At 35.4% G+C, this 20,164-nt stretch overlaps 1 protein-coding gene across 15 annotated transcripts in view; it reads right to left on the bottom strand.

The window, feature by feature from the left end:
* Positions 1-20,164, bottom strand: part of Gphn (gephyrin) — a 334,228-nt gene that overhangs the window by 87,546 nt on the left and 226,518 nt on the right. For 11 of the 15 annotated variants that reach the window (XM_057782362.1, XM_057782360.1, XM_057782359.1 and 8 more), the window contains one exon: positions 12,923-12,965. In XM_057782362.1, the coding sequence (XP_057638345.1) occupies positions 12,923-12,965 (43 nt within the window). Of the gene's footprint in view, positions 1-12,922; positions 12,966-15,157; positions 15,221-20,164 lie in introns of all 15 variants that reach the window. The other 4 variants (XM_057782355.1, XM_057782350.1, XM_057782353.1 and 1 more) reach the window with 1 other exon arrangement.

Genomic DNA, 20,164 nt, shown 5'->3' on the forward strand with positions numbered 1-20,164 from the left:
ATCAAATTCCTGCTGGTTTTGTTAGTGCAATGAGACAGAAATCATTCTTTGGGAGTCCATCTGAAACGAGGAACACTGAACAATGTTCTCCTCTTCCCCAGCAAGGAGAGGCCATACAGCAGGTGTTCTCTCCTGATCATGCTGGGCTGTGATAGCTTGAGAGGAAAGGGTGACAACGAAGTTGGACCAATTCTTACTCATTTCAATGTGCTGTCTTCACCTTTGTACTTACATGGGATAATGCATTTTCTTAACCTGTTCCTGGAGTTCTCATAAAGATATTGTGGTCTGTATAATGCTTAAGGATGGTGTCTCTGTTAGATGGATGAGGATGGGATATCCTATTCTATAATTTAGTAACAATGTCTTTTTTCCTACATCAGCTACAATATTGACAATGAAGAAACTAAAAAGATTGACTCAAAGTATGAGTGTTAAAATTTTTCATAAAAAATAAAAAATGTGGTAATCTACAAAAATCAGAAGTTTGATCAAAATGAAATTAAAGGTAAATAATACTTAGGGTATTAATGTTTGGTTTCACAAGCAAGGATAAATATTTGTGAACTTGGTAAATAAAGTATATAAGGCTATATTAAAGATAACTCATTAGGTAAAATTAATTTATTTTGGAGATTAGGTGAGAAAATCAAGGGCAGCTCTTCAACAGTACCTCAAAGAATTCTTATGCACTTAGCTGCTAATTACATTTAGTTATGCATAGAAAGACTGTGTTAGTGATGACAAACATTTGCATAATTCAGTGAATGCTAATCAAGAACATAAGGGATATATTGCTGTAGGAGAGAATTAAGTGTTTTTCTAAAAATAAAATAAAATCAGTTTGAGACAAGCCTTGTTTATAGAGCAATTTCCAGGACAGCCAGGGCTACACAGACAAACCCTGTCTCTAAGTCCAAACCAAACCAAAACTAAACCCAAAATCCTAAAAATAAAAGCTACCTGAAGTTAGCATATTATTCAAAAGATTATTTAAAACTCTCTTTCGCACAACATAGGACAACAACAGCATAACCAGAGGAGCCCCACTGAGCACTAAGCATCGACAGTGTAGTAGAAACCAGAGGCCTCAAACCAGACCAAAAAATCCCTCTATTTCATGGGAATAATTAAAAAAAAAGAAAATTTCATGTCTTTATTATCAAGGTACAATAATGTGACCTAAGAAAACATATCTAGTGAGGGATAGGTGAACAGAAAAGGGCCAAAGTTGAAACATGAAATAAAGTACTTAAGAAAAATAGTGCTTGTTAACAAGCAGGTTGTCGTTGGCACTGTTTAATTTTCCTTTTGTGCTTCCATCCTGATTTCTATTAGATGGTCTATCGTCCCTCATTTGTTCTGCCCCCTAAAGGATTAATTTGCTTACTCATGTGTAAAACCCGTTTACTGAGACAGACACTTTAGTATCACACTGTAACTAGGGTTGCCCAAAAGTAGGGAAAGCACAGGATACTGCAGAAAAACACGGAAGGGATACTTTGTTCATGTTTAGGAGGTCACAGAAAGCTGTCTACAAGATATGTAGGGTAAGTAGGAGTTATCCAAGTTTCAGAAGAGATGGGAGATTAATAATTTAGTAAAGAGGGAACCATTTGAAAATTGAAAGTTTTCTGTACCTGGTGACCAAATCAAGATGGAATGCTGAGGTAAGTTTAGAGGAGACCAGAAGCCTGTTTGTAAGCCATTTGAAGTTTAGTCTTTACTGCAGAACACTAAAGGAATATGACAGGTATCAACACTATAAAAAAGAAAAATGATGACTGTAAGGAAGAGGGATAAAAAAACAAAGATTTTTGGTTTGGACAACCAGGTGGTTAAAACATCATTCTTGTGACATCAGAAGAACGTTAGACTACGAATTTTGTTTTTGTCATGTCAAAAGTGAGCTATCTGTATCCAAGAAGAGCTTTATAATAATCAGCAGCTAGAAATATGAATATGAATTTTAGAAAAAAGATGTAAGTTGGGAGTTATAGATTTGGTTTATGTTAACTTTGTGAAGAATGATCTTGCTATGTAGAATACAGAGTGAACAAGTCTAACAGAGAATTGACTCTATAAAATGAATGCTCCCACCACCCCTAAAAGGAAAAACCTTCAAAGGATTAGAGTGAAAAAAAAAAAACCCACATTTCAAAGGCTTATTGGAAGAAAGAAATGTGAAGGTAAATAATTGTTTCGAGGAAGGAGTAGCTAAAAAAGATGCCCAACCTTAGCTGCTTTCATTCTCACATACCCTAATAGTAGCTCTGCTTGTAGCCATTTTCTTTTAAAATATTTTGTGTGTGTGTGTGCATGTTTGCATGTGTGTCTGTGTATGTGAGTCCAGGTGTGTTTGGAAGCTGGGAACTGAACTTAGATCCTTTGTAAGAACAGAGGGGCTCTTAACTGCTGAGCTATTTCTCTAGCCCATAACCATTTTCTTAAAACTGGGTTCAGTGGTGGAAACCAGATTATGGAATACATTATGCAGGACTAAGACTCGAAAAACTATAGTTGTTATCCAAGTCAATTAAGAGATTTTCATTGAAATGGTGTGTTTTAAAAACGTTTTGGCCACACATTTATTAGTTATTTAAATATTGTGTGTGCGTGTGTGTGCATATGTGTGTGCATGTACACATGTGTGTGCGTGCACACAGATACACAACTGTAGCATTGCTTATGTACGGAGGTTAGAGGACTACTTGTGGAAGTGAGTTTTCTCCTCCCCAAACAAACTCCTGTTGTTTGGCTTGGTGGTAGGTGTCTTTATCTGGGAATTGTCCAAATCCATTCCTAAACAAGAGTGAAGTTTGTAATTTATAATGTTTTAAATGTGAAGGGAATTTAATGTTCTAGATGTAGCATGATTAATAAAAACCCAGACACAGAAATTGGGGTTCAACGTAAAGGTCAGAAAAGCAAAAAAACCAACCACTGGCTTTTACCTCTACCTCAGTCTGAAATGGTGATCCTGTCTCCAGGAATCTCAGAATGAGACTGTGTGTGAGAGCTGTCTTGTCCCATCTTATATTCCTCTCCAGTGCTGGGATTAAAGGCGGGCATCCACTACCACCAGTTTCTATGGCAAACTAGTGTGGCTACTGGGATTAAAGATGTGTGTCACCACTGCCTGGTCTGTAAGGTTGATCAGTGTGGCTGCTTTACTCTCTGAACTTCAGGCAAGTTTTATTTATTAAAATACAATTGAAGTATCAGTGCATCTGGGTGATTCACATAGGTACTATTCAACAAACTGAATAGCAGTAGAGGTTTCCTAAGTATATTTCAATTCAGTAACACAGAAATGTTGACAAAAATAAAACCCTGACAGTTATATGTGGGCACTAAAATATAGGTGAAGAAGGAGAAAAAAGATAAACGAAACAATTCTATCTTCTGAAACCATTGTCTGGGGTATTTAGATCACTGGGATGGAATTTAAATATGACTAAATTCAGGTAACTAGAATAAAAGTGGGAAAATTTACACATGAAGTACAGAAAGCAAAGAATCATAGAAAATCAAGAGATGTAGCTAAATGACTTTAGTTGGCCTTCCGAGCCCACAAATCGGCACGTGCAAGTTCAGTCAAACCCAGAGCAGAAATCTTTATTGAAAAATACTTCTATACTAAAAATGTAAAGATTACAGATTATCTTTCTTTCCTGATCTCTCTCCAGGGTTTTGCTTAGGTCAGCCTATAGCTTGTTATTCAACTCAGATTAGCCTTCAACTCATGAGTTCCCTTTCTTAACTATCTCAAGTGCTGAAATTATAGGTATCTACACTATGACTAGCCTTAAATTTTCTTCTTACCATATTCTCTAAGCAATATAGTATAGCATCTATTTACATAGTCTTTGTACAGTATTAGGAATAATAAGGACTCTAGAAATGATCAAGTATATAGGAGGACACATGAAATTTACATGTGAGTACTGTTTTATAAAAGGTGCTCAGTACCCAGAAATTTTGTATCTGCAGAGGGTTCTGGAACAAATTCCTTGTCTATGTAAGAAAATGACTATATACTCAAAGACAGTGGTTATCAACCTATGGGTTACAACCACTTTGAGGGTCACATATCAGATATCCTGTATGTCATATTTTTACATTAAGATTCATAATCACAGTAAAATTAGTTATGAAGTAGCAACAAAAATAATTTTATGGTAGGGGGGGTCACCACAACATGAGGAACTGTATTAAAGGATCACAGCATTAGGAAGGTGAGAACCACTGCTCTAAAATAATTATTTTAATAGTTCTAGAAAGAATTTTTTTTTTTTTTTTTTTGGTTTTTCGAGACAGGGTTTCTCTGTGGTTTTGGAGTCTGTCCTGGAACTAGTTCTTGTAGACCAGGCTGGTCTCGAACTCACAGAGATCCGCCTGCCTCTGCCTCCTGAGTGCTGGGATTAAAGGCGCGCACCCTTTACTTTTTAATAATTATATTTAATATGTATGAGTGTTTTGCCTCCATGTAAGTATGTTTACCATAGTGCCTGCAGAGGTCAGAATGCAAAGTCTGATCCCCTGTGTTAGAGCTACAGAAAATTGTGAGCCAAAATGTGAATGCTGAGAATTTAACACAGATTCTCTGCAAGAGCAACAAATGCTCTGAGCCAACACTCCAGCCTTCTAGTAAGAATTTTCATGAATATTTATCTCCTGTATATGCCACTGAATTATCTTCTATCATCTAATAAAATATTTTCAATAAAATAGTAATGTCTTCAAATAAAAATCTCCCTATGATAAAATTATTTAAAATTTAAAAGTATATTATAGCTTAGAGGTATAGTTTTTGAATTCCAGCAATTATGTGCTGAGGCAGGAGAATTAAGAATTCAAGGCCAGCCTGGGTAACAGTGAGATTCCCTTAAAACAATCATATTATAAACCAGGGACAAATGCCCCATTTTTGAGAAGTGGCAATACAATTTGGCAGAAAAGATCCTTCAGCAGGAGGCCAATGCTGAGCCAGTTCTAACTACAGTTTCTTATGCTATTCTAATTTCTCCAAAGTGAAGCAGTAACCTCTCTGAGTTCACTAAACAGAGAAAGTCAGGAGTTTACATATCTAAAAACTCAAAGCTGCTTCTTCTTTATTTGACATGTTTACATTTGTTTAAGAATTACAAATAGGAGTTTTCATCAATTATCGTAGAAGTTTATATCTAGTTTAATGACAGATGATGCCTTTTCATCAAATTTGGTGACAGATAAATTACAGTCTAAGGATATTTTAACCTCAGTAATTCATATTGGCATACCAACATAACTTTATTAATACAGGAAATACTTAGGAACATAAAAGTTGTAAGTAATTTTATTATTTATTTCATAAACTTTGTGGAAGAATTATTAAAGATAATAGCACTAATGTTTTGATTCCCCCACAACAAACACTTGAACATAAATTGTTCGAGGAAGGCTGAATAGTTCATTTAATAAACCAATGCCATACAGTGGAGCAAGAAGGAAAAAAGTCACTACATAGAAAGGATTACTGTGACAATTCGCATACCTGAGACATCTGAAGAAAACTAGGAACAAAGGAGAGTGAGAGTTACGGAGACCAGTCTTCCCAGTTACCTACTTTGTAGAAGTTCCTGGGAGGTTTATCACCACGACAACTTACCAACAACCACTGGCAATGGAGGAGACATTTGTTGTGGTGATGCAGATGTGTAAAACCCCTCTTCCTCCAATCCTGTGCATACTCTGCTCTGAAGCTTCTCCTTCATCACCAGTGCCTAGGGCAGTGGAGCCACTGCTGTAGCAGTGTAGATGCTTAAGAGCTCTATAGCTCTGTGTGTGCCCATGTTGTATTCCACATTTCCCAGATGGCCCCCAAAGCATTGGTACTCCAGTGTTTCAGCTGGGGCACCTGCTCCCTGGGCATGGTGCTGGCTCTAGCTTGTACTCAAAAGCTGAGGTTTTTCCATGTATACTAGTGTTCTACAGCCTGACTTTAAAGTTACTTCATGGCCACTGTGCATCAGACACAGTGCTACTGCTACCACAGGCATTCCTATGAGACTGACTTGGCACTAAAAAGGAACCCCTTAGGAAGGCTGTGACATACTCTATGGGAGAAAAGAGACCAGGATGATTCAGGAGACTTTTATCATCAATTACTCTAATAACTTTCCCCATTGCTGTAGACACTCACAGCTTGGCTGGGGAGCACTTACGAAATCTTTGCTAATGCTGACCCCAGCTGATAATGTAAAAGGCTCTGCCCTTACTGGAGGTGGGGCTGCCATTCTCCATGGAGCTTGTACCCTCATATTACCACAGATGGGGTCTTTTCTCTCCAAAACCAATCTGTAAAGTCTGAAACACATGACTATTTTCCCCCTGGCTGTCTTGAAACTCACTTTGTAGATCAGAGTGGTCTCAGAGATCTGCCTGTCTCTGCTTCCTGAGTGCTGGGATTAAAGGCATGTGCCACCGCTGCCCAGCCATATGACTATTTTTTATGTCCAAGGCAAAACAAAAACAAAAGTCAAAGAAACACTACCACTAAAGAAACAGTAATATTCTAGTAATCAATAGCCAAAAAATAAAAACGTATGAATTTTTGAAAAAAAATTTGATAGTTTGGAGGAAGTTTAAATGAGCTAAAGGATAATGCATATAGACAATGAAAGCAGAAAAACAATACAAAAGCAAACTGAGAAGTGTAACAAGGAAATAGAAAATCATAGAAAAAAAAACCTAAGCATGAAATTCTGGAACCAAAAAAACATAATGACTTTAAAAAATTCAATAGAAAGAATCTACAAGAAGATTTCTACTTCCCATGTAGATTAGATCCATGTAGATTAGATCCATGAGGACTCTTAGGGTCCTCATTGCTGTCTAGGTTCTCTGTGTGTGAGTATGAGTTTGTAGAAGCCAAGAAAGTAGGAAAAGGCCCACGAGAGAGGGAAAATCTTTTGGGATTTAAGGATGGTAAAACACAGATGATGTGAAAATGAAATGGAGAATAATGGGAAAGAAAGGTTTAAGTGGGGATGGAGGAATGGAGATGGGGGAGAGGAGTAGGTGTGAGGAGGGTCAGTCATAATTAAGAATGTACAATAGAGCTATTAAAAAAAACCCTGGTATTTTTAAGTTAATACAAAAAGCAAGCCGGGCGGTGGTGGCGCACGCCTTTAATCCCAGCACTCGGGAGGCAGAGGCAGGCGGATCTCTGTGAGTTCGAGACCAGCCTGGTCTACAAGAGCTAGTTCCAGGACAGGCTCCAAAGCTACAGAGAAACCCTGTCTTGAAAAACCAAAAAAAAAAAAAAAAAAAAAGTAATAAAAATGAATTTAACAGAAGTACTGTTTGTGGGTGTTCACTGCTCCTAGAAGCCATAGGCTATTAAGTAAAAGTTCCAGTGCCAGGGTTAGACCACCACCTTCATGAGTTGTTTGTCAAGGAGGTCCTTGAGGTCTTCAAAACAAGAAAGGTTATTACCAATGCTCTTAATTGCTCTCTAAAACTGGATGGTAAGATCCCATTGCTGAAGACACCACAGGATAATGCTTATAAGACATGGAGAAATCAGGCTAGAAATGAGCGGGAAGCTTGGCCTCTGCCCAACGATGGTAGGAAGACAACATGGGAGAGTGAAGCAAACATCAGCCTTACGCAGCTGTGCAGCCTTCATACTACTTACTGCTTATGTGGAAGGCGGAACAGATCTGCTTTGCTAGAATGGCCTGACAATAACCACCTGTTTCTGATTCTTAAAAATACATTTGCCGAAACTGAAACCTGTGTATCCTTAGATTCAAACTGTAAAATTTTACCAAGAATAATTGAGAATTACAATGGCCACATAAGAAACGTTTTGATATGAACAAATTTACTTGAGAAATACCTTAGAACAAAAAGGAAACAAAATTGCAAAAATATAATGTGTTGGAAGTTTTAATTTTAATTGCTCTGAAAAAACATCTTAAATAAATTGTATTACTGGGTGTTATAGTCAAGATGTTTCCTGCGATATTCTTTTAGCCCTTACCAGCCCGTAATCAGGATCTGAAGGATTCCACCTTCCCAGTGACTCTACTCTACTACCATGGATAACCTTTTGTTGTGAATTAAGTGGGATAACTCTAAGACTGCAACAATATATTTATTGTTTCCCCCTTTTTTGTTTGTATGGTATGTATATTGTGTACACCATGTGTGTGTAGTGGTGTGAGTCTACTCACACATGTGATGACATAAGAGGACTTTAGGTAATTTTCTCTCACTGTTCCTTGCATCATTCTTTTAAGACAGGGTTTATCCAATGAACTAGAAGCTCCCTGTTTTGTTTAGGCTAGTTAGCCAGCTAGCACCTTGGATTCAGCTATCTGTGCCCCCAGAATTGAGGGCCATGGACAGCTTTTTTACTTTTTAAGGTAGGTGCTGAGCTCTCAAACTCAGGTCCTCGTGCATATACAGCAAGTACTCTTATGCACTCATCCACTATCTCAAAGCTCTCTACTGCATTCATAGAGTTTCTGTATCACTGTTATAACATATATAACAAAAGAAACTTGATGGGAAATACACCTTTAATTACAGCACTCCCAGGAGGCAGAGGTAGGTGAATCTCTGTGAGTTTGAGGCCAGCCTGGTCTATGAAAGAAGTTCTAGGACAGTTAGGGATGTTAAAGAAAAACCCTGTCTTGAAAATCAAAATACAAAAGCAAAGAATGTGACCCTTTGTCTAAGGCAAAATCTACCCAGATAGCAAAAGTTATGGAGTACATTAGAGTTTGTCAGTAATATATGTCATTTAATTTAACTTAATACATGCACTGGCATTATGCTTTTGGATTAGTTCATGATTTTGGAATGCTTTAGAAATAAGATTTTTAAATATACATAGGAATTATAGGCATGGCAACTAGACTAAGAGAATTCTAGGAAGAAAAAAGGCAGAGAGTCAGTCAGCACGTCAGAGGAAGCAACATGAAAATGCCTTACTAAGAAAAGGTACCAAGCCATGTAACTAAACATAGACAATTATGGCTTAATTTAAGTTGAAAGACCTAGTTATGAATAATCCTGAGTGTTGCAGGACAATTCTGTATTCTGTCAATTATGTTTTAAATAAATGCTGATTGGCCAATAGCCAGGCAGGAAGTATAGGTGGGACAACCAGACAGGAAGTAGAGGTGAGGCAATGAGAACAGGAGTATTCTGGGAAGAAGGAAGCCCATTCCTCTGCAGTCCTGACCAGACACAGAAGAAGAAGGATGTGACCTGCCCCGCTGAAAAAGGTACTGAGCCATTTGGCTAACATGGATAAGAATAATGTGTTAATAGAAGCTATAAGAGTTAATAAGAAGCCTGAGCTAATGGGTCAAGCAGTGTTTTAATGAATACAGTTCTGTGTGATTCTTTCGGGGCTAAGCTATCTGGGTGACCAGGTCAACAAAGCAGGCCCTCATGTTACAAATGGTGCCAACATGTGGACAACTGCATCCACATAAACCCTGAGACAGGTTGGGAAGTAATTCTAGATGCAAAATAACAGCATTAAGCATAGTATTTTGGTAGCAGCAATTTCTCAGGTCTGCTCTGCTTGCTAGAGGCAAGCATGCACTCTCATTTGGGAGAGGCTTCCTGACTCAGCTTTAGCTGCAAAACCTTGCAAAGGTAGAGTCATCTGGGAAGAGGGAACCTCTATTGAGAAAATGTCATCAGGAGCTGGAGAGACAGCTCAGAGGTTAGGAGCATTTGACTGCTCTTCAAGAGGTCCTGAGTTCAATTCCCAGCAACAACATGGTGGCTCACAACCATCTATAATGGGATCTGGTGCCCTCTTCTGGCACGCAGGCATACATGCAGACAGAATACTGTATACATAATAAAGTAATTCTAAAAAAAAAGGGGGGGGAGAAAATGTCATCAGATTGGGCTGTAGATAAGTCTACAGGAACATTTCCTTGATTAATGATTAATTAGGGGTATACAAGAAGGATTAGTCACCCTCACTAAGGGAAACTCAGAGGTGTCACAAAAGAATCCTAACAAATGGTAGATGGCTTATGCACACATGGTAGATTGTTTATGCATGGAAAAAACTGAAAAGAAATGGAGGCAGTATTTAGTATTGAGAGAATGAGTAACCATTAATAGCTTCTATATAATTGCAATATGGTACTACATTGTAAAAGAGAAGATTGGGAATATAAGAGCAGTCTATATAAGAAATAGGAATATTGTAGTTAAGTTCAGAGAAACAGGCCATCATGATGGCTCAGTGGGTAAAGTACATGCAGCCAAGACTGATGACCTGAGTTTGATTCTTGGGATTAACATGACAGAACAAGAGCAATGACTCCCAAGAGTTGTCTTCTGATCGCCATACCTGTGCCATGGCATTGATGTTCTCACACAGATAAGACACACACACACATAAACACACACACAGAAACACACCTCATCATAAAAAAAAAATTGAACCTAGAGAAAGAATATAGTGCTGAACTTGGGTGAGGCCATGGGTATGAACACGAGTTATTGGCACGGAAATAAGATGAAAGAACACAAATTTAGAGAAATCACAAAACTATGAAGTTATGATCTTGCTTGGGCTCCATATGGACCTGAACAGTCACAAGGCCCATCTATACGACTATTTATCCAAAGAAAATAATAAAGAATACTTGGGCAACCATGATGCCTATATAAACTCATTATAAGCCACTAGTATAGTAATATGGTAACTGAAATATAGTCTGTGATAGACAGAAAACAAAGTTCAAGGGAATTTGTCCTCAAAAAGTATTTTTTTTTTGTTTCTAATCACCATAATTACTCTCAGTGGCCTATAATTTCAGGACTACAAATTGGTGGAAACTATGCACTATAGATCATAAAGTGCAATTTTAAAGTTCATTTGTCTATTTTGCTTAATTTTAGCGAACATTCAACTATCATGTCTGACCCATAGGTTTTTCAAACATAGGTCTTAGTGTGTATAAGATTTTATATCTCATTATAAAAGGCTCTCTCAGAGTCACTTATTGTGGAAAGTTGTGAAGATATGATTTCTACACATCTGCTCTAATTTAAATTTATTTTTATTTAATTTTTTTGTTTTTAATTTTTTAAAGTATTCTTTTTATTTAATGTATAGATTTGTCTGCAGGAGGTGTTAGATCCCCTGGAACTAGAGTTACAGACAGTTGTGAGCTGCCACATGTGTCCTGGGATTTAAACCTGTGTCCTTTGGAAGAGCAGCCAATGCTCTTAACTCTCCAGCCCCTTGTTTAAATTTATTAATTAATTTATTTTGCAGTGCTGGAGATTGAACTTGGGGCCTCATGAATAATAGAGAAGCATTCTACCACTGATACATATCCAATCCAGCCCTGAATTTATTTTTTGTAGTATTATCTAAACATCATGATCAAACAAATACTCAAGGGTTTTAAGCGAAGTTAACAGATTCATAACACAGAAATAGAAATATTCTAATAAGTAGAATACTCATATAAAATAAACATATACACACACTAACCTATTAGAAGTTCTCAAATATGCCCCACTTTTTCCAATTCTATGCCCTAGGTTGATTTCTAACTCTCAATTCTGCTTAAGTTTCTGTAGTGAATATTACTAGTAAACAGTTATGGCTTTGTGTATGTGTAGGGTACATATGTGTGTGGTGATGTGTACATATATGTGTGCGTGCAGAGGCCATTTGTAGACACTGGGTGTCCTGCTTTAATAGATTCTCTACTTTATTCCCTTGAGAAAGGTGCTTTCCTTGAACCTGGAGCGTGCCTTCTCCCCATCGTCGTTATCCTGGGTGGATACTTGAGCAAGTTCCAGAATCCTCTAGTCTCCATTCCTCACAGTGCTGGGAATAGCTGTGCATATGGCTATGACTTTCTTTTCCCCCCTCATCGAGCTGTCTCTCCAAGTATGCTTTGATTGCTAAATAACACTGACATTCTACTATAGTATAAACTGCCATTAGTGTGGGTATCTAGCAAACCTATTTAATTCTGCTCATCCTGTACATCTACTGAAAACCAATAGGAAAAAGATTGAATGATGTCATCAAATTTTTAAGAGACAGAAAAATAATAAAACAATTAACATTATGCAGCAATTTTCTCTGGAGGATCTCAAAGCTTTAATGGGAAATTTCTCAATAGGATTTCACTTTAAGAATACTAGTTTTTTTTTTAAAAGATACTAGTTTTTTTAAAAAAAAACCTATTCACAGTTTCATTTTTCTAAAACAAGGAAATGAATATACAAAGTTTAGTGACCTTCAAGTTAATATTGTAGTGCTCAAACCAAAAGAGAGCTTAAGGATTTTCTATTCTTGGACCAGGAACAATGTTCTATAACATTTTGCCTGTGAAAGTAAAATCTTTTGGAAATCATATTGACAAAATTATTGTTTATTACCTACCCACACCAACCCACTTTTGAGACGTGGTCTCATGATATAGCACAGGCTGGCCCAAAGCTTAGGATCTTCCTTCTTCAGCCTTAAGTGCTGAAGCTACAATCATGTATGCCCAGCTTGCTTCTCCCTCTCTGGAGTTCATGGACTTACATTAGGGTTATTTTTATGTAGTCTGTCATTAAATCATTTGTGCAATGAGATTATTAAAGGGGCAGATTCTTCACGTTAAGGTCACAGAGGAGCTCACTTTCACCTTAAGTTAAATACATCAAATTCCATTCAGCTTGCAAAAATAATTAGATTTGGGGAGACATTTATTTATATTGATATTAAGAAAATTTTCAGATGGTGGATTTTATAAAATTCATATTCTTGATATAAACTTTCATCATTGCTCATCTTCATTTTTTTCATCATTCTTTAGCTCTCTATTCTGTTGAGCCACAGTGTACATAGTTTGGTAGCCTACCTGGAATGGTGACTACTTACTGGCTCTGAGAATGTTCTCCTTGCTGCTGCACCTGGACTGGACCTGCAGAAAGAGCACAAACTCAGTAATTTAGGGCTTATAATATGGACTGTAAGATAAGTATGCTTAATGGGCAAGCTCCTGAGGATTAGGAGAAAAGGTTTTATTTATCTTGGCTATCACAACATGTTAGTAAAAGTTTATTACATTTTTCAGATATATTTAATTCATTTTTACTTAAAAAATAATGAGTTCCAGAAAAATATTTAAGGTACAATATTAAAAATTGGACAAAGATAATACTCAAAGCAATTTATGTGTATTTGAGATCAGTCCAGGTGGCCCTCCATGTCTGTGGGTTTCAAATCTGCAGATTCAACACACTGTGGATCAAAAGGAAAAGAAAAAAAGGAGGAGAGAAAACCAACACAAAACACCAGCACTACCAACTATATCTGTACTGCACATGTGATCTTTATTTCCTTGTCATTATTCCTCATGGAATACAATACAGCAATTATTTACATAGCATTCATATTGCATTAGGTTATAAAATAGTAATAAAATATAGATGAGGGTTGCAGATGTGGCTCAATGGTAGAGCACTTGCCTATTAAGCTAGAGACAATATAGAGTATATGGTTGGATGTACTTAGGCTGTATGTAAGTAGTATATGCCATTTTATTACATGAGAATTGAATCTCTTTGGGATTTGGATGTATGGAGGTCTTGATAAGAACTTATTACAGTTATTGAAGGATGACTATACATGAAAGAAATTCAATACTGTATATTCAGTTTTGAATATTAATCCTTAATCTAAAATATTTTCTATGTCTGTACTTTAATAATAACAAAATCAAAGTGAAATTAAAATTGAATATTCTATTGTAATGATTTTTATTATATATGTGTTAACAAGGAGAAAAGAAAAATTCTTATCTGTAATATTTACCTTTGATGGTAATAACTTTTGTAATACTGATTATAATAACTTCTTATAATACTGGCTATGAAAGATTTTTCTAGTGGAAATGAGTTAAATTCAACTCCTTTATTAGCCAGTCTAGGTGTGCATATAATTTGTCAATTAGGGGTTCTTTATGCTCTCATTAAAAAATTAAGGTTAAAGTGGCATATTTCTTTTGAAATTTGCCAAATGGTTGCATTTGATGGCCGTGCTAAGTGGTACTGCTATTGATTTCAGATATAACTTTATTCAAGGCCCACACCTCTTCCTCCCACTCCACAGCAGCTTGCCCCAGATGGATATATACACAACAAAGAACTTTCTATAGCTTAACACAGTCTAAAGATATATGAAACAGTTTATGAAAGGAATGTTGTAACTTAGGGTAGGTTATGGCTGTCCTTCCCTGAAAAAAGCAAATTGTTAATGTTTAAAGAAATAATAATAAAAATGAGCAGACAAAGGCAAACAATCAGCAAAAACCAAAGCAAATAATGTAAAGATACACACAAACACACACATACACACACACGGGCACCATGCACACGCGCATACACACAGCAAAATGAACAAACAATTAAAAATGTTAGTTATTTTCTTTTGGCCCAGACTGCTTAAGTATTTTTTGGTATAGTACAATGACACTAATCTAGAAAAAGAAATTTATAAATTCTTTTATTTACAAGTCTTATCGAAGAACAATTCTGGACCAAATGAGAAAGGAATTAGTGACTTAAATAAGACATGGAAGAAAATATGAGAACAAAGAAAAGAAAAAGCAGAGAGACTGAGGAATTAAATGTGGAAGATAAAAATAATAAAGCATAGGCTTACATAGGGGGACAGTGTATAAATGGAGAATGCTCTACTATTTCTTATTGAAAATTCATATCCAAGAAGATAAGTGTAAATAATGAACTTTATGCAAAATAAATAAGCAATTTGCATACCATGGAATGAAAACAAGTGTAATTCTACCACTACAGTCTAACATAGAAAAGAAACACACACCAACAGACAAATTAATAGACAAGCTTAATAAAGAGAGATACTACATTTGAAAAAGTGACTCAACACAAGAGAACGCTAAAAGCATGGAAAGAAAATCTGGGAGAAAGAAGGAAAAGAAAGAGGAAATGTTGAAAGACAAAACAGCTCAAAGAAGTCAAATGGAAGTCAAGAAAGTCTTCAACAGGATGTGAAACAAGACGTGAAGGAGCCAAACCCATCGCGCAAAGCAATGTTTGCGAGTGGAAAGTAGCTCCTTTGGTCAGTAATAGTTACTCTTAAGTCGTAGCCTCTATTCCTCCAGAGTTCATCTTTAAGCCCTTCCAATCTAGAGTGGAGCTAGTGTATGGATAGAAACAAGAAATTTACAATGAACAGTGCAGTTCAGATGAGTAGTTCAAATTGTCTCATAAAATGTTCCAACAAATTTACAAAAAATCTATTATATACATCTGATAGTGTATATAATGGGAATGATAGTAAAGAACTCCCTGGTATTTTCTAACCAAACCAAAGCAAACAAAAACATCCTACATCTTTCCTGCTTTTCTAAATGGCTTAAAAATTAGCAAAACCCCACAACTGTTTATAATACGTATAAAGAAACCCATATTGCCTTTTTATACCTTAGTTTGGAACCACAAATTTCAAACAGCTCTAGAGGAGACATTTGGAGAATGAAACCAATTCAGTTCTCTGAAATAGGACCCTTTATTAAGGTTTGCAAATTGCCAAAAGTAGTGAAATTTTTTCCCATTTATGTTACATTGGCTGTTGAACCAGATTTGAGAGAAATTATTTTTTAAATTGGGGATTATAAGATTTTATTTAGTGATTTTGAAAGTATTTATCTAAATAAAACCTCGAAGAAAGTAATTTAAAAAAAATTTACTGTTAATGTATGTATGGAATGACTAAGCTATATAATGTCATATTTATAGTATTTATTTTTTTAAATAAAATTTTAATAATAAGGTTTTTATATAACATAATATAATATTAAAGGAGTATCAAGTTGAGTATCAAGCTTTATTTTATTTTATTTTGTTACTAGTTTAAAAAGCAGGGAAAAAGGCAAATGTGAAAATTAATTACTCTGAGATTATGGGATTACATTCTAAGGGAAGAAAATGAATGGTTAAATGGAAGGTATAATATTATAATATCTATAATTTTATTATTAAAATATTTTATTTTATTGCAATTAACCATGTTATTTTGTTGCAATTAACAGCTGGCTGGTTTTATAGCATAGATGAATGATTCTCCCTTCCACAGGAATCAAGACTAGAACAATGTAAGAACAGTGTATTTATTAAAGTAAATGGAGGAAAAGAAAATAAAGGAGACTTACTGAAGACACAGGTACCCACTAACTCATCAAGATACGAGACATCAAATAATATATTTAGACATGTGTTTACATGTGAAATAGAATTTTTGCTTAAGATCACATTGCTTATTAATAAATCTTAAGATATGAAACAGAAAGAAAAGAAGGACAACACACAATAAATGGTAAGGAGCAAAAGCAAAATGCCTTTTTAAAAAGCTGAGGAAAATTTTAACAAGCAGCCACAATCTTTAGAGACAGATAAATTACTTACCTTACACTTAGATCATTATAAGAATAGCACAGGGTTTAAAGTCAGCTCTTCATTATAGGAGGTACAATTGAAAGCCATAGGTTATAATAACATGAAATGCTACACAGAAATGAAGACTTTTCCAGTCCAACATGAAAAGCTAACTCTTTTGGGAGAAAATTTTAACTTACGTTTAATGTAACATGAACAACTGAAGGTGTAAATGTGAAAACATATCAATAACATACAAATCTTACACCAAAAAGGGAGAAACAGAAACAGCTCAATCACTCAGGACACAGAAGTTAAATATGAATATAATTTGTGATAAATTAAGGGAAGGTACATCACTCTAATGGTGAAAGATGCATGCATAATGTATAACCATTCATTTATGTCCCCAGCTCCCAGCCCATTCATACATACAAAAAAGGTCCACTAACAATACAAGGAAAGAATGTAGTGCCAAGCTGTTATGAAGAAAGCAGGACACACGAAAGCACAGCAGTGGTCATGTGATTTGAGAGGTGGTCTTCCCTTAAACCATCCCATCACCATGCTCATTTTAAAGAAGCCAGGAAAAGATTCCCTTTCAATGCTGCATAGCTACGAGCCCCCAGCTTGAAGCTAGAGTGTGGAATTTTGATCACCGTTCCCTGCGATGTCAGGGGCTCTCCAATGGAAGCCAGATGTGTACAGCTAGTTAGTGGGAGTATCAGGAAGTGCAAACAACAAAGATCTCTTTCCTTCTACACTTCACAGATGGGGGCAGAGGGACTGCAAGAAACTAAATCAAAACCATTCAAAGGATAGGTGCATAACAATCTTAGGATGAAAATATTAAAATAAGGATCATAATTGATTGTACGTAAATACTAATCCAACCTCACAAAACTAATTCCGTTGCTTCTCACCAGGCTCATTGATATTCTTTCTTTAGAAATGCTACAAACATGGCTCCCATGAAAAAAATTCTGAGCAGTTGTTCAAATGGGGTCAAAAGCAAGAAGAAAATAATCATTTTCTTTGATGAATATCAAGAAAATCATTTTAAATTTTTGCATGACTAATAACTGGACAGTAATCACACTTTAAATTCAAAATTAAAATTCTGCATATTTGCTTAACTATATAATCCGAGAAGTTATCTTGTTTGGAAAGATACAATTTAATTTTTTTATATTGCTTAAAAACAAAAATGTTTATCCATTTAGAAACTAAATTTCCTATGGACTTTACTGTCAACAAATATTACTTAAAATGTGGGATATTCTTGTCAGTAGTAGGGTCACAACAACTTACCAGAGAAAAAGACAAAACCCCTTTGTTTTTCTGTTATTAATGGCATTACTTAACTCCATCTGGTTTGTTCTTTTTTTGTGACATGAATTTTTAATTCATGGATGATATCCCAATTTAGTGAGCAGATCTGTGACTGTGATCAGATAATATACTTTTTCATTTTATTCTTAACAGGACAGAATAGTTTGACTTTTCCTGTAGCATGGCTTTAGCATTTTAGGTGGCAGGTTCTCCCATAATCCTAGTTTTCTTATGGGAAATATAAAGATTTTTGTGGGGCTCAAAGGAATGAAATGTATTACAAATTTGAAGCTATAAAGAGAGAAGTGACTAGCAATAGTTGCTAAGGTAGCGGTCACTGACAGCGGGAACTCTGGGACTATCCTCCCTCTTTCATTACACTCTCCCCACTAGCTCCGAGAATTTAAAGGAAGAAAATATTATTTGTGATTAAAGAACTTGGAAAATATTTTTCATAGTTGATATAATCTAAGATGAATCTTAAAGGATGAAGAGCATTTATATCAGAAGCTTGTCTTATGTCTAAAAGACCAAAACACAAGGAAAGCATTTCTTCAAACTAATTTAGACTATTTCAGGCCTGATAATATGGCCTCATTTTTACATGTGACCATATGGCTATGACACTTTGGAAAGTTCTGGCCAATCCCTACTGAAAATCTTAAAATAGTACCTGTTCATTAAAGATTATATTTGTATGGTTCCCCCTCTCCTTTGTAATTATTTGTATTTAATTAGATTTGTGGAAGTATAACATATTCAACTGAAGAACACATTTTTGGTTTGTTTAAGACATGAGAGGCAGTAGAATAAAGAGAAACATTAATTGAAGTTTAATGAGTTTCCTTTTCCTAGTTCTTTGATGTTGGATATTTATCATTTGGAGGTTTTGATTTCCTTACACAAAAAATAAAAAAAAAACGTAATTAGAATAATGTATGTTAACATGAAAATCTGTTAGTGTTCTGATACAGATTTTCAGTTTATAGGTTGTATGTTGGTACTCTGAAGCACACAAGAATTAAAAATTTCCAACAGCTCATGCCATCACCCTGACAAGAGATTGTAAGTTTTTTTTTTTTTTTAAATTAAAGCTTCATAAAAATGTTGAAGGAAAGTCTGAAATTAGTGTGTAAGGATTAATCCAGTTCTTAGTTGGATGTCTTTAGTCAATTTATCGTCTCTCTATGGGTCATAATTTCTGTATCTATAAAATTAAGATGCTTCTGAAGATTTAAGTGAAGTCAATGTGATTTTTAAGAACTCTAAAACATTTTGAAAAGTCAGGGGTTCATTCTCTTGGATAAAGAAATAAAATTATAAATCTTTCTATTTACTAACCTGTATCTGTTTCCTTTCATTATGAGTTGACAGTATGTGGTATGACAACAAACCACAAAGTAAGAAACTCTTCATGGTGTGGCATCTTAAAATATCAACATACTTTCAAGTTATGACAGTTAATAAACTTAGTCCAAAAATTTAATATTTAATGAATTTAAAGAGGTATTATTATATCATAGTAATTTAAAAATACTTTAAGGTTTCCATTTGGTCTTCTTTGCTACTTTAAATACACTTTTTTTTTTCTGCAAGGAAATCTGTATGCTTTGACAGAGTCTCAAGGGAAATGGTGGCAGAAGCAAGGCAAAAAAGATCACTAGAATAGATCAGCCTTTTTTTGTTTTACTTGTAGAATCTGGTGATTCTAAGAAAAATTTCTACTATCATTATCATTAAAGATCTAAAAAAATTGTTTATGTCTATATGTGTGTTTTTGGTGTGTACAGTCAATGTGTCTTGTGCCTACAAATGCTTGAAGAGGTGTTGGATGCCCTATTGTATACTTATAGTTGGCTGTAAGCCAATGGATGTTGGTGCTGCAAACCAAACTCAGGTACTCTGGAAGAGCACCATGTGCTCTTAGCTTCTGAGCCAACTTTCCAGTCCCCATTCTTTGCTCCTTATAAGATACTATATAAAAAGAGTACATTAAAAAATGTACACACACACTGGCATGCACACATACACGGATACACACACACACACACTTGTGTACATACACAATTGGCCATTGAATTAACCAACTGCCCATTTAACATTCCTAACGAGAAACAAAAAATAAAATGGTTGGCCTAAGAATATATATATATATATATATATATATATATATATCCCTCAAAATTAAAAATTTCTCCCTCACATTTTTTTTACTTCTTGTTTAAATGGTGAATTAAATGGTATACTCACTTAACAGTCATCACACTTAAAATTATATAATCACAGGCGAACTCTCTCTCACACACAAATGCAAACATGTGTGTGCACATGCACGAACTCACATACATCCATAACTAAATCCCTGAAGTCTAAG

The sequence above is a fragment of the Chionomys nivalis genome, chromosome 10, assembly GCF_950005125.1.
Source record: "Chionomys nivalis chromosome 10, mChiNiv1.1, whole genome shotgun sequence".
Lineage (NCBI taxonomy): Eukaryota > Metazoa > Chordata > Mammalia > Rodentia > Cricetidae > Chionomys > Chionomys nivalis.